The 13633-nt window shown below is 41.1% G+C and overlaps 2 protein-coding genes across 2 annotated transcripts; one reads left to right on the top strand and one right to left on the bottom strand.

Annotated features, from left to right (window-relative positions):
* The first annotated feature begins 3814 nt into the window (after positions 1 to 3814).
* LOC110987922 (uncharacterized) lies at positions 3815 to 7038 on the top strand. The gene is made up of 3 exons (XM_087136429.1): positions 3815 to 4030; positions 4401 to 4663; positions 6035 to 7038. Exons 1-2 carry the CDS (start codon positions 3952 to 3954, stop codon positions 4661 to 4663), a joined length of 342 nt encoding a protein of 113 aa, XP_086992555.1. The 5' UTR covers positions 3815 to 3951; the 3' UTR covers positions 6035 to 7038.
* On the bottom strand, positions 6652 to 12950 carry LOC110987921 (fructose-1,6-bisphosphatase 1-like). Its single transcript, XM_022251084.2, has 6 exons — positions 12628 to 12950; positions 12072 to 12327; positions 11619 to 11759; positions 9893 to 10030; positions 8977 to 9096; positions 6652 to 8217 (listed from the first exon to the last, which is right to left on the bottom strand). The coding sequence occupies exons 1-6, from the start codon at positions 12795 to 12797 to the stop codon at positions 8029 to 8031; spliced, it is 1014 nt and encodes a 337-aa protein (XP_022106776.1). The 5' UTR covers positions 12798 to 12950; the 3' UTR covers positions 6652 to 8028.
* Positions 12951 to 13633: the final 683 nt, after the last annotated feature.

Here is a 13633-nt window from a genome sequence, read left to right as displayed (position 1 = left end):
GCACGACGTGACGCGTCGTATGCTGTCACCCTTTACTTCATAGTGTTTATAGAGGGCGCCTTTACTGTTTTCTTTCATTTCCGTCCACCTTTCTTGCAAAGTACATGCAATTCGCTCTTTGGTGTTGATTTTACATTGTTTTTATCTCATTGATTCATTAATTGGGATTAATTTCTGTCATATTTTATTGAAAAATGATAAAAGAGCAAAAGAAAATCCGAATATGTAGGAACTGCTCTCTCAAAATAAGTGGAAACCGCAAGCTCAGAATTCGTCACTCCTAAATTTCCCAACCAATGATTTCTGTTATTTTCTCTCATTTCTGTCCATCGCGCTTGCAAAATACATGACATGAGCCGCAGGCATTGATCCTTTTGGGGGGGGGGTTTCATCCATTCATCGAATTTAATCGAAAAGAAATGAAAATGAGCAAAAAGAAAATCTGCGTATGCCGGTGCTCTCACATAATAAGTGTAAGCACAGAATTTGTCACTTTTTAATTTATCCTTGTTCGAATGTCCGTCCAATGTCTTTTTAAGACCGTTGATGATGTTCCCATTTGTGGTAGATTTGTAACCTTATAAATATTTCTCTGTGGTTCATGCCAGCAGTTTCCAAGTAGTTTTCCAACTCCTCTAGACAATTTTTCTACAGTTGTGCGACCGCAAGTTTGACCACGCCACGGGCTTCGGTAGTTACCACCCAGCTTGCACTATATTATTACTCTTAATCTTCAAGTTCAGTCTTCCTTCAGTTTAGTCTTCCTCGTTAACTTCATCAGCACCACACTTTCAATGATATTAGTCCGTGTTTCTTAATAAACACTGTAGATCCTACTACCATTGTGACATTGTCTTTTCTTCCTCTCTGTTTGGCCTCGCGCTTAATTTCTCATCAGATCCGCATGTTACATTTTTGCAAGCACGTAATAATGATTGATGTATTGTATCTTAGAATGGATTTACAATAATTATTAGAAAAGTCACAATTAGATCAGGGAAGCTAAAACATTGTTGTGGCTGACGTTAATGTTCAAGTTATATATTTCCTGAATCCAATACTGATTAGTCGCGAAGCTCCTTCTGATTACATTTGATTAAAAAAAAAACGAAAAGACTTTTCTTCAACAACTCACTCTTTATGAAAACACAAAGTTAGAAAGAATCCACGAAAAAGAACAACAGAATCAAGGCCTCAGTGGTACCTCTGGCATGTACTGTGCAAGCACAGGCCGTGGAAAGGAAATGACAGTAAAGGCGCCCTTTATAAACACCATGAAGTAAAGGGCGACAGCACACGACACGTCGCGTCGTGCGTCGCGACGGGCGACGGAAGGGGCGACGTTTAGGCAGAAAAAAAATGAAACAAGGAAAGGACTGAAGACAGCACGACGCGACGGGCGACGACACGACGCAACGCGTCGTGTGTGTACAAACGAAATTGCAACTGAAGAAGGCGACGGTTCGTCCCGCCGAGCACGACACAAGAGAGCCGTCGTGCCCTCGCGTCGTCTGGTGGTTGCGTCGCCTGGGGGAGACAAGAGAGAGAGAGGGAGAGAGAGAGGGAGAGAGAGAGAGAGAGAGAGAGAGAGAGAGAGAGAGAAATGTTAATAGTACACCATAGAGTAGACTTGCATTCAAGTCGGTTCATTGTGTTTTGTCGTGACCGCGTACATGTTACACGTAAAACGTAGACTCGTACCCAGTCCCTCCCTCATCATTTGGGATATAAAAAAATTATGGGAGCGCCAATGTTCAGCAGCTTTGGTGTTTTACCATGGCATAGAATGTCTGAATGAATAAAATCCTGTCACCAGTCATGATTGGTGAACAGTTATGATCGAGTGTGGCACTGTTGCTGCTATTTTCTTGAGGTAAAAGATTAATTATTAATTCGTCCACTCGGCTTGGATTCGCTCTCTGGAATGAAGCATTCCATCAGTCACTGTTCGCGAAAATAACACAGCTCTAACTTACAACATTTGTTTCTTGCTGTAACAGTTGGGTTTTCCATCGGAACCATTGTATTTGTGGGCATTCATTATCTTGTACTATACTAATTCTAACAACTTGCCACCGAAATCTATGTATTAATTGAGTCATTCCGTAGGTATCGTTGTTTATATTATGTTCAATTTAATTAAATGCAACGTTGTTTAATTGCATCGAATATATGTACTCACGTCCACCTCGAGGATCTGGTTTTGTCAGTGCACGGGGGATCACCAGTCGTGTGGTCTGATATCGCGGAGCCCGAAGCTAGGTTTTGAGCAGAGTTTTAACCAGCCACTATAGTACGGTAACTTTTGTGAGTAAAGTTGGCATTGTTAACATAGTGACTGGAGTCGAGTCTAGCATTTGTCCAGACTGAGTTATTTCAACACAATATGATAAATAACAAGAAGAGAGAAAGTCATTTTTGGCACCGTCAATTTACCTCTGGGTTTCTACATCTGGTCACCCCACTTACTCGTGGTGATATAAGTACACGAAATGAACATTATAAACCGGCATTGTTGAAGTAATTTCAATTTTTTTCGCAAAGAAGTTTGCTTTTCAGTGGGACTTGCACTTGAGTTGACTCTTCTGATGAGGGACTCGAGTCGAGTCACTAAATACATGTACTAGTGACTGTGGAGTCGGACGCGAGTCGAATCACTGACTCGAGTCATCACAACTTGCTGGATATGTTAACGACGAGTCTCATTTTTTTTCCTACACGTTTCTGGACAAATTCAATGAACATGCTATTAATGCTGTTCATAACATTCTGAAAAGACACTGTTCACTATGAGCTCGAGCTGGACCAACAAAGGGCGTAATCTCCTAACAACGGAGGTTCATTTGCCTTTGGTCGGAACTTCGCTGCAGCTGCGCAGCTGGTTCCAGGACGATTATGAAATACACGGGTGGCGTTGCTACCGGCAAAACGAACACTCCCGACCAACTTGGCTCTATTCAGCAGATGAGGGGGTGCTTCTACTCAACGTGGATACTGAGAGGTTTTCTGAACAACTGTGAATCAAACACTTTCTCCCAGTGTAAATAGTTATGCGAACAATTTTGTTCACAATCCTCCTGTCATGACCCTGAAGAACTAAAAGGAAAGACAACAGAATGTGCACAATTCTGACAAAATTTGGTCCTGAAATAACTCTAAGAATTCTATTATTCGTCCTGCGATGACGTCGTACACGTTACCTTGTAAAAATGGAAAACTGCATTATCGCCAAAGAGCTTAAATTGCTCCCAAATATCCTTTAAATGGCAGAACAAAACTAAAGGGGGTTGAAATATTTTCGAGGATATGGCCTATTACTCGAAAAAAAAATGTATATGTGTCGCTCAACTTTGAGGTCACTAGTCTCTAGATCAAGCCTTCCTCCAAACTAACCTCACACCCATCAACTCGTGGCTTGCCAGTGATGATTATCAGTCATGTTCGACAAATTTTACACACGAGATTCAATGCCTAATCCAAAAGTCATCAGCCCATTAAGAGGTTGTTTGGAAGAACACTGAGAGGCAAAAACTATGTATTTTGCACCAGATTTCCAAAAACAATTTACATTATCGAGCTTTTACACGGCAGGGTGAAAACGTCATGACAGATATATATCGGTCTCCGACGAAGAAAATATTAAGTGTTCAGCCATATGGGCGCATCGAGTTGCCAAACAATGACCATCTGCATATACAAATATCTGTAGATATCTGATATAAACTGATTCAGATTGATGTATGCCTATTATTTTATTCGGAGGTGGGGCGATATTGTAAACTTTTCTACAAAAGTGACCAACCGAGGACGCAGAAATGCATCTCGCGCGACAAGGGAACACTACAGATAAAAGGCGAGCAGTGAGCACGAAGCTTAGAGCCCTAAAGGTGCGACGACGTCGTAGAGAACAGGTTGCTACATTCTTGACGGGGTTTTCCTCAGAATTCTTTCATGATGCTTCGTTTCATCTGTTTGTTCCTGGCGGGAGGAATTCTTTCCACCGAGGCAATGCATACATATACACCCAAAGGTACGTACATGTGCATGTATATGCAGAGATTAAGGTTCAGGAGCTTCTATTGTCACTACTCCGTGTGACTTGGAGCAATTGTTATCTAACACGACGATTGCATGTTTGTTTCAGTTATGAAAGAAACACTTCAGAGTCATGTGTTCTGGAAAAATTCAAGACTCAACTTAAGACCAAAGAAAAATTCTACTGAAACACAGTACGTTAGCGGATTTGGTCACAGTTTAGGAAATAAATGGCAAAGTTTTAAATTTCATCTTATATAATGGGTGGGGGGGGTAGATCAGAGCACAGGCCGGGGAGGGGCTAGTGCACATTTGGAGATAAATTGTCGGCTTTGAAAAAAAAAACCAACATTATTCCTCTTCAGCTTTGCACAAAGACGTGAGTCAGTTCATGGAGATCCCGTGTCCCAACTCCCCGTGGATCGACTTTGCATACTTCTACCTCTCTGAGGACGGCTACGGAAATTCCGGATGCGACTACTATATGGAGTTGGACCTTCGGACCAAAGTGGAAGAGTTCTGCAAGCGGAGTCCGGGGCCTTGCTCCTTCAAGTTGGCGGAGGTGCTCGGTCAGGAACCCGATCACTCTTGCGTCAGTTCCTTCGATGTCGGCTACCTCTGCTTCTAGGTAGGAAGCCCGAGTTCTCAGTTTGTAGTGCGGAACTTTTTTTTCTTTTTCTAAAGATCGTGAAAAGGGCGTGTTTGACTGTGTTGAGTTGTAGTCGAGATGTCTATACCATACCACAAGACCAAGGCCAATCCTCCAGCTAATGCGTGTGGCAATCAGGTGTTTTTTTTTTCAAATTTATTTCTTTCTCTCGGGACAACGATGGCGGGTTATTTACTTTCCAAATATACGGACTGAAAAATTTTCTCCCTGAGTTTCTGACAAAGTCAGGCGCTTCCTGAAATTTCAATCTTGCTCCAATGGGCACTTTTGAACGACCAAAAATTCTGCCAGCGGCAGCATGCTGGGTCACTAACAAAGGGGGGAGGGGCAGCTATTGCACGCCGAAGAGAATTTATTCGACCGTGCACGCCGTCAAGGTTTTAAAATGCACAACAACATTTCTTTAAAACAACATTAACTGTTCAACAGTTGACAAAATTCGCACCATTTTGAAAGACGCGCGTCAACATTTTTTCGTTCATTCACGAAAAACATGCTCCAATGCGGTCAAAAATATGTTAACATCGTAAAAAGTTGCCAACCCAGCGAAAAATGTAGGCCAACATTTCAAAACGTATCAGTCAAGATTCACCTGAGAAATAAATGTCGTAATGGGCCTGCTGATCCATTGCGAGGAAATTCACCTCGGTACCATCTTTGTCCTCTTTCAAACCAGGCATGCTCCAGTTTCCTTTGTTCGTTTTCATTTTTCTCTTGTTAAAATTGGTCATTCAAGAGCGATTCAGTATTTAAAAAAAAAGAAAGGTCATTCGAGAACAAACCACGCGAGCGTTCCTATTAAGCGCATGAGTCCCTTTCGACAATTAGGCCTCGCTCTTGGCCCGACCTCGCTCGTGCGTGCTGCTGAGAAGACCTCCGGTGTTTTTTACTTTTGGGCATGCCTAAGCCTGTTGTGGAACCAAATATGGCCTACCAATACTGCCGGCATTAGTCTGGGATAGGGGTAGGGCTGTGCAGATGGTTGGTGGTTAACTCACTGGATGCTCTCCCAGGAAGATTTTGTATGCTTTTTCATTGGAGGTTGGTGTCTCAGAGGCAGCATATTTTCTTTATTTCAATATTGGTACAATGGAAGCACGAAAAGTTGACTTGCAGCGTATGCAAGAGGAATACATGTACACTCTTATGTGACGTCATGAAAATGGAACATTGACTTGGATTATTTAGCGCACTTATTCGCCAAACGTTTCAACATACGTGGACAAACAAAACTTAGGAAATATAAAAGAGGATATAAACACTGGACATAAATATTCTATTGATTTTACTCCAAACTCTGAGAACTTTGGTATCTTTCTGTCATTGCAGACGGGTGTGGCAAGGCTGGACAGATGACATCATACGGCGTCGATAATCGCTCCTTTCCAGAGAAAGGACATACAAGGCGTTCCCTTAATTAGCAAAAGTTTGATGGGGTAACCTACAATCGAACTGCCCATATGCATCGTAGATTAAGTGATAAAGTATTGTAATTCTGAAACAGAGCTTTTGCCGCGCGACTAGTATTTTCATTAATGTGAAACATGGATGTTACTTTCAAAAGGTTACACTGTCACTTTTCATTTGCCTTTGGATGGGAAATGGTTTGCAATTGTACCTTCAAATTAAAGTTCTTAAATTGCATGCCGACGCAACACCTCCCCAGTCTTACAACCCTTCGAGAAGTCATATTTTCATTTTCCATTTCAAATATTTTGAACTAGGAGGAGATGCATTTCACAACCGAATAACAGTCCATGTTCCAGAAGATGGCTTATACTTTCAAAATAGTAAAAGTGTGTGCCAACTGCGGTCCTGCTAACGAATCCTGATTGTGAGATGGAACAGAATTGGACTTTTCTTAATATCTGAGAATCACATTTCCCCGTTTAAAATAAATGTATAAAATTGTGTATGTCAACATAACAAGGAAAGTATCATCCGTGTCCAGTTCAAAGCAACTGTTTTTAATAATGTCCAATCATAAATAGAGATACGGGTACACACATTATCCGGGCATAAACGTGAAAAAAATAGAAAATATTTATCATTTCAGTTGCAAAATTAGGATGAAAATAATGTACTTCAAAACGACATGAGGTCCAAACTACTGATATTTAGTTAATCTTGCTTGCATTTTGAATCCATCTTTCTAAGAGAACCAAAACAAGTTGTCATATGTGTATCACGATTGAGTTTTCGTTTCTTTCTTGCTGCTACAAATAGAACTGCAAAACCTTGCTTAGTGTTCAGTGTGAATCAAACGTGAAAATGCATATGTGGATATTTTTTGTTCTTATCCAGTGGTGAAATAAAACAAACCTTCTCTTCAATATGTTGGAAGTTGTATCCTTTTCTGTAGATAGTGGAAGACCACGGTACCAATTAGACGTGGAGTTGTTCATCAGCGTGCACATTTGCTGAGTATGGAAATCGTTTGCTTCACAGAAGTCTTCGTGTGACAATGTCTAAACTTTTTCTTTACAAATAAGCTACATTTGCCTTGACAGTCCCATTGGATCTTTAAACATAGGGAAGTTGAGTTTGCAGAGCAACTGGTAAAAAGTATATTCACTGAACAGTGAACTACTGCGTTTAATGGATTAGTGCTTACTAATAGTCGCTTTTTTTCCCCAGAACTCAATAAAATTAGGGCTCACAACGCAGTCCTGTTGAATTGGCCACCATTGAAAGTGGTTGTACTTTGGACAAAACGAACTGACATTACAGATGAAGAAAAGAAAACTACAAAAAGCCATCCATAATAACCAGCAAAATCAGGAAAACCTCAACCTTTAAGTTCTTTCGATTATATAAAGAAAAATTTACAGTCCTGTTGAATTGGCCACCATTGAAAGTGGTTGTACTTTGTACAAAACGAACTGACATTACAGATGAAGAAAAGAAAACTACAAAAAGCCATTCATAGTAACCAACAAAATCAGGAAAACCTCAACCTTTAAGTTCTTTCGATTATATAAAGAAAAATTTACGCATTTAGTACACAGCCATTCACACAGCCATCAATTAGAGAAGGAACAACAGAAGCGGATACCCTAAGAAGGAGTGTTGTATTCGAGTCTAAAACAAGTCCCTTGACAAGGCCAGTGACAAGTAACAGGGTGAACAATGACAAAAGAATACTTTTGTCACAGCTCATTTGAATAGCCTGTGAAGTGGATTAAGACTGAATGATTTGAGATGGACTTACAGGGACTTTCAGGGACTTCTGATGGACTCGAATGCAACACTGCTCTGAAGTCTAGCTTTGGTTAAAGTCAAAGACATCTACCCAACATCACGTGACACGCGAAGCCATCCAATTATTTCTTGTGTTTCTCGACAATTGCGAGGAAGTCTTTGACATCTTCACTGGAGCCCATGATGACCGGGCAGCGCTGGTGGATGTTGGTGGGCTGGACGTCCAAGATATTTTCTTCACCGGTTGTTGCCAAGCCACCAGCATGCTCCACAACGTAGGCCATGGGATTACCCTCATACAAAAGCCGAAGCTGAGAAAGAAAGGAGTTTTACTTCTAAGTAATTTACCTTCAAACATACTGGTCCAGCCTACTTTCCTTCGGCATATTTTAGAAACCTTCTTTTACTCTCCAAAATCCTCACAGCTGGACTATACAATCATATTCTTTGTGGCCAGACTTTCAAAGGGCATCCAGTCCAAAATAAAGTTATGGTAGCTGGGCTCTACCTTCCTAAATCTTCCAAAATCCAACAAAACCTTATGAGGGATTTTGGAGGTGATTCTTAATAAAATTAGGTTAAAAATCAATGGCAAGGCTGCAGTAATGGATAGGTCAGGCTAAAATTCTTTTAAAGGTTTTGTAGCAGAAACAAAAAAACAAGCACACGATGTGCAGTTGCTGTCAGACAAAATCAGACAATGTCAGGCAAAGAATAAACAAACAATCTCAAAAGTTTATCTCGATGATTAAAAAACTTTTAAAGTCAACTTCATACTCTAAAATAGTCTGACCATTATCCAACAAATCTGGAAACAATCTACATGCATCCCCAAACTATAGCAGTGTTATAGTTGAAACCTCTTAAGACCATCACAAGACCAACACAAGACCAGTCTGAATTCAAGTCACAAAGTATTCAGATGAACTACAACAAAAGCCTTCCTTTGTCACTGTGCACCCTGGTACTTGTGACTGGCCTTGTGATTAGTGGTCTTGTGTCTGTTCCAGGTGAGGAACTTCCAAATCATGCTAGCCCCAAAACATCAAGCCTGCCAAATTTTATCGTACCTTCCCCTTTGTGCTCTTCTTGTGTGCTGGGTATAAGAAGATTCCACCATACACCAAGGTGCGATGCATATCAGCTACCATGGAACCGATGTAACGGGAGCCGTATGCCGCCCTCTCTGGCTGTAAACACACAGTCACATAGCCAATGAGATCAGTTTTGTTCACATTTGCAAACACATCCTCAAATGTATTGTACTGTATTCTTTTCCTAATGTGGATCTAAAGGGAGGAAGGAATTCCTGCCCCATCGGGCTTGTCTCATGTCATATCAGAAGAGAGAAAACAAATCAGACTTTTGAGGCAGAGTAGTAAGGCCAAGCAAAAAAAACAAACCAAGTTTTCATCCCTGCCCACTTCTTTTTTTCCCTGGCTGACTTTTTTTTATTTTCGATTTCTGTTTTTTATTGATCTGAAATGCATATTGATTTAATGAACAAAATATTCAGATAAAAAGGCAACTTTTAAAATTTGGGACCAAATTTCAAAGATCTGTTTCATAGCCAATTTTTGTGATATTTTATGAATCTCATTAGCAGTGTGCATAGCAAAAGCAAGCTCAACTCTAGAGGAAAAAATAGCTTAAACCGCTGATGAAACAGAAATCTCCACACAAGGCTAACAATTAGCAAATCAATGCTATGGATCAGTGAAGCAACATAATTACTGCAGAAGAAAACACATACTTTGAACTCAGAGAGGCAGAACAGGGGGCCCTATAGTGCTAGAGGTATTTGATGGTGTGATTGGGAAGGGTTATCACAGACAGATGGATACCTCTCCAAAATGTTGCTATGCAGAAAATCTTGTAAATATCATTCAACAAAAAAGCAACACAAAGTCTTAGTCAAAATTGAAACATTTATTTATTTGCTAATGGTTGGGTCATTGGTCAAATGCAAAAAGGCTGCAGACTTACAGTTGTGTTTTTTTTGGTTTCCACGTATTCCTTGATCTCATCATACCAATGTTCTGTGTACCCCTCATTGATGCTGTAGATCTTGCCGCGTGGCTTGATACGGATGTTACGTTCTGTCAGGATAAATTCCCCGATGGCCTACAAAAGATAGGACAATATGAATAAAAGTTGGAAGCAAGGAAAGATTGCAGTTTTGGACCAGAGAAAACAGCTTTGATCCGACATCTCAATGGAGACTAGCATAGGGCTGTACCGAATATCTGAATAAACAAATATTTGATCGATTGTCGAATATTTGAATACTATTTTTTCAAATTGGAATATTCGAATGCGAAAGTCATAAAAGCATGAGAAAATTTTCTTTTGTTTTAAATGAGAAAATTGCACCATGGAGGCTTGTTTCAAGCAGATTCAAATGAAAAGTTTCAGAACTTTTACAATGATTTAAAAAGTAAATTATTCATTAAACAATTTACAATAGAAATTTTCAACAGGGTAAAAAGTCTTGTTCATCTCCTCAATCTTGCTAAATCGTGGCTGGAGATGCTCCTAGATATGAGAAGCTTTTATATTGATCATAATGTACAATTGTGTGTGTTATTGCAACTGATTTTGTATATGGTTTGTTCATCAACAATCTGCCGGTCGGTGCAACCGAATACTCCATCAAATTGAAGGTCGCATATTCGAATAGTAAATTATTCGAATTGACTCAGCCCTAGACTGGCAGGGCAGGTCAAAGAGAGGGGGGGGTGAATGCTTCCTTGATGTTTTTTCATGACATAAGACCAAGAACTGATTGCCATTGCATCAAACCTGGTTCTTTTTGCACGTCAATGTATCAGCGTGCCACACAGCTTGCCGAGCCACAAAAAGTAACAATCTACATGTACGATGCCTATAACAGGGTTTCTCCTGGTATGTTGGTAAGGTTGAGATGTCAAAAAAAGGAGACAAAATCAAAGTGTACATGTACAAGGCAAATGTGAATGTGCTGACAGGGCCGGTGCACATGTCCACGTATTCTGATGGTAGATTTGCTCTGATTCAGTCTCCCCCCCAACCCTTTGATTCTAGCTGTAACCGCAAAATATAAAGGTCAAATTTGCTATAAATTATTCTGATTGCTGTTATTTCTGTGTTGCTGTTTATATTTTTTTTAATGTGGGAGGTGGCAAAAGTGGCCAAAAAAGGCTGAGGTGGTGAGTAAAATGAGTGAGAGGGTCCACCTCATATTTGATTACACCCGAGTTATTTGGGCAGTTTTCCAACAAGCAATGAATCATCTAAACTTATCACTCGGCAGTGTACGGATCATTGACTTCTACTGGATGTGCTCCTAAGGTACATTGAGTCATCCAGTGATGCATGACGTCCTCTTCATTTCTAACCTGTGACTCATGGCTCCAACAAAAGGCAGCTTAACTTGAAGCCTGGCTGAGTTGATCCCTGCCAATTTGGATCCGGTCCAATGCCTGATCCCTTAACCACTCATCAAACCCTTCCCTGAATATTCCAACGGAAGACAGAACTGTCATTTGGGTTTCCACCCATCCATGCCATTTGTGCATTACAGATCCCCTCCCTGAAGGTCATGTGTACCGTACATGTATTTCCATTACAAGTTAATGTGATCGCTGATCAACTTCTCTAGCTTGCAATATTGATTTATTGACAATAAATCGCTGGAAACTAAATTTCAGGAAACAAAACTTGAGAGGCTCACAGGATCCAGCATAAAGCCATTGACGGTACCCCCTGTGCAGAGAACAACCATTGTGGCGCTACCGTAGAGAGCGTAGCCTGCTGCAACCATCTTCCGACCAGGCTGCAAGATCTGTTCATTGGTGGGCGCATCACTGGCTCCCTGTCATATTAAAGATGTGGAAGCAAATGGTAATTACGCTACCTGTCAAGTGCTATTTTCCACTGAGAGTTGTGTGTCTCCACTTGTTGGAAAGTATATTGCCAATTATCGCAAAATTCCACAGGTACATGGATGGAAAGGTATATGTATATGTATATGGAAGGCACAGGAGAAGAAAGGTCACGACAATGGAAAATTGAGTACTCTCTTCCTGTTTGATATACATGCTTGCTTTTGGAACTGGGAGGTCAAAATAATGTCAGACAGGTGTGCTTGATATACAGATGAGAAGGGCCATGCTGTTATTCTTACATTTCTCCAGATGCCGAAAATAGAACCAATGGAGACAAGACAATCTATGTTGGACGATCCGTCGAGTGGATCGAAGGCAACGATGTATTTCCCCCTCTGCTCAGCATCGACCTCGATCACCGTTTCATTCTCCTCTGAGATGAGGGCGCAGGTCGTGAAGGAGGAGCGGAGAGAATTGATGAAGAGGTCATTGGCCAAGACGTCCAGCTTCTTCTGTTCATCCCCGGTTACATTGGTACTGCCTGCTATGCCATACCTGGAAGGGGGGGCGGGGAATGAAACAACTATCCGATCCATATTTGGGGGAAGAAATTACTTCCAGAGCGGTACATGTAAACTGTTACAAGATGAAGAATACCGACACAAAGAATTCTCAAACACGTCTGTCCAGAATAAGGCTGGGCACGTCAAGTTATTTTCTTAAATCATAACTAACGTTGACAATAAGTGAATTAAATCATAAATAAGCAATTATTATTTTCACAATAAGTGAAAAGTAATATGTCTAAAGTACACCGTATGACTATGAGCTCAGATTTACCATGCTTGAACTTACAGTTTAGCAATTCCAGCTTTACGTACAGCAGACGACACGGCTTTGATGGCGGTCAGAAGTGAGTTCAACAGTTGAGTCAACTCGCCAGTTGCGCCGGGAATCTTGCGTTGTTCCTCCAGAACAAAACGCGTCAGGGTCATGAAATCAGTCTGCAGAGCGCCTTCCGACATTGTGGCTGAATCTTCTGCGGTTCAACGCTGTAGTTTGGCGAAATTCGCGGTCACAAACAAAAGCCCTCCAATGCCTCGGAATTCACAGCTACCTCATTCACGTAGCACTGCACGCACACATGATGCAATGCGTGATAGTGCACTTTGTGTGAATTTGTTTACCGTGTACTGGTGGGTCAATCATCAGCTGGAGCCAATGATATGGTACGATTCAATCACGTGATAGACACACCCCCATCGGGATAAATCTAGTAACCTGTTCTTGTTAAGCTAAATTGCTCGTTGTGAGAAGCGGGTTCCAAGCTGCATGCCTACGTGTAGGTTACGTGCGTACGTGATGGGTTTGGTCTGCTACGTGTCAGAGCGGTACCGCTGGATGCATGAAAGAGGGGAGAACGTAAGAAATGAGCGCGGCCAGCTATAGCTGATCGAAAAGAAACTCCTGTACATGTGCCTAGAAGCAAAATTAATAGCGTCTTTTGTCCTTATCTGCTCTTCTTTGACCTCACTTAGTAAAATGGTAAAGTAGTAAAGAATTCGAAGAACGTTGACTGAAATTTCAAACTCAGTGGAAATGCGGGTAGGCCTGAGATACGCTAGTCTAAGAACTGATAATCCTCAGCTGAGTGCCGGTAGGCCCTGACATACCAGCTGATTTAAAAAAAATTCTCATCAGGTATGACGAAACTGCATATATATGTGAAATAAAGAGCAAAGAAAATAATATGCATCGAAAGAAATGAATGTCACGGACATCTGTGCCCAAATTATGTCGCCTTGTGAAACTTAAAAAAAGTGGGCCCCACATACGGGGCATTTTCCTGCCCAAGTCTGCT

Source organism: Acanthaster planci, linkage group LG05 (assembly GCF_054643075.1).
Source record: "Acanthaster planci isolate LZ-2023a linkage group LG05, COTS_SCS, whole genome shotgun sequence".
Classification (NCBI taxonomy): Eukaryota; Metazoa; Echinodermata; class Asteroidea; order Valvatida; family Acanthasteridae; genus Acanthaster; species Acanthaster planci.
Note: the sequence above shows the minus strand (reverse complement) of the source record. Positions and strands in the feature narration are given on the sequence as shown.

What these genes read in the sequence shown, in the direction of transcription:
- LOC110987921 (XM_022251084.2), bottom strand. Translation starts at nt 12,797, where the DNA reads ATGTCGGAAGGCGCTCTGCAGACTGATTTCATGACCCTGACGCGTTTT. An exon ending in AAACCAAAAAAAACACAACT is followed by an intron (nt 9,097 to 9,892) that starts GTAAGTCTGCAG and finishes GTGTGTTTACAG; the next exon opens with CCAGAGAGGGCGGCATACGG. An exon ending in AGAAGAGCACAAAGGGGAAG is followed by an intron (nt 8,218 to 8,976) that starts GTACGATAAAAT and finishes TTTCTTTCTCAG; the next exon opens with CTTCGGCTTTTGTATGAGGG.
- LOC110987922 (XM_087136429.1), top strand. Translation starts at nt 3,952, where the DNA reads ATGATGCTTCGTTTCATCTGTTTGTTCCTGGCGGGAGGAATTCTTTCC. An exon ending in GCATACATATACACCCAAAG is followed by an intron (nt 4,031 to 4,400) that starts GTACGTACATGT and finishes ATTCCTCTTCAG; the next exon opens with CTTTGCACAAAGACGTGAGT.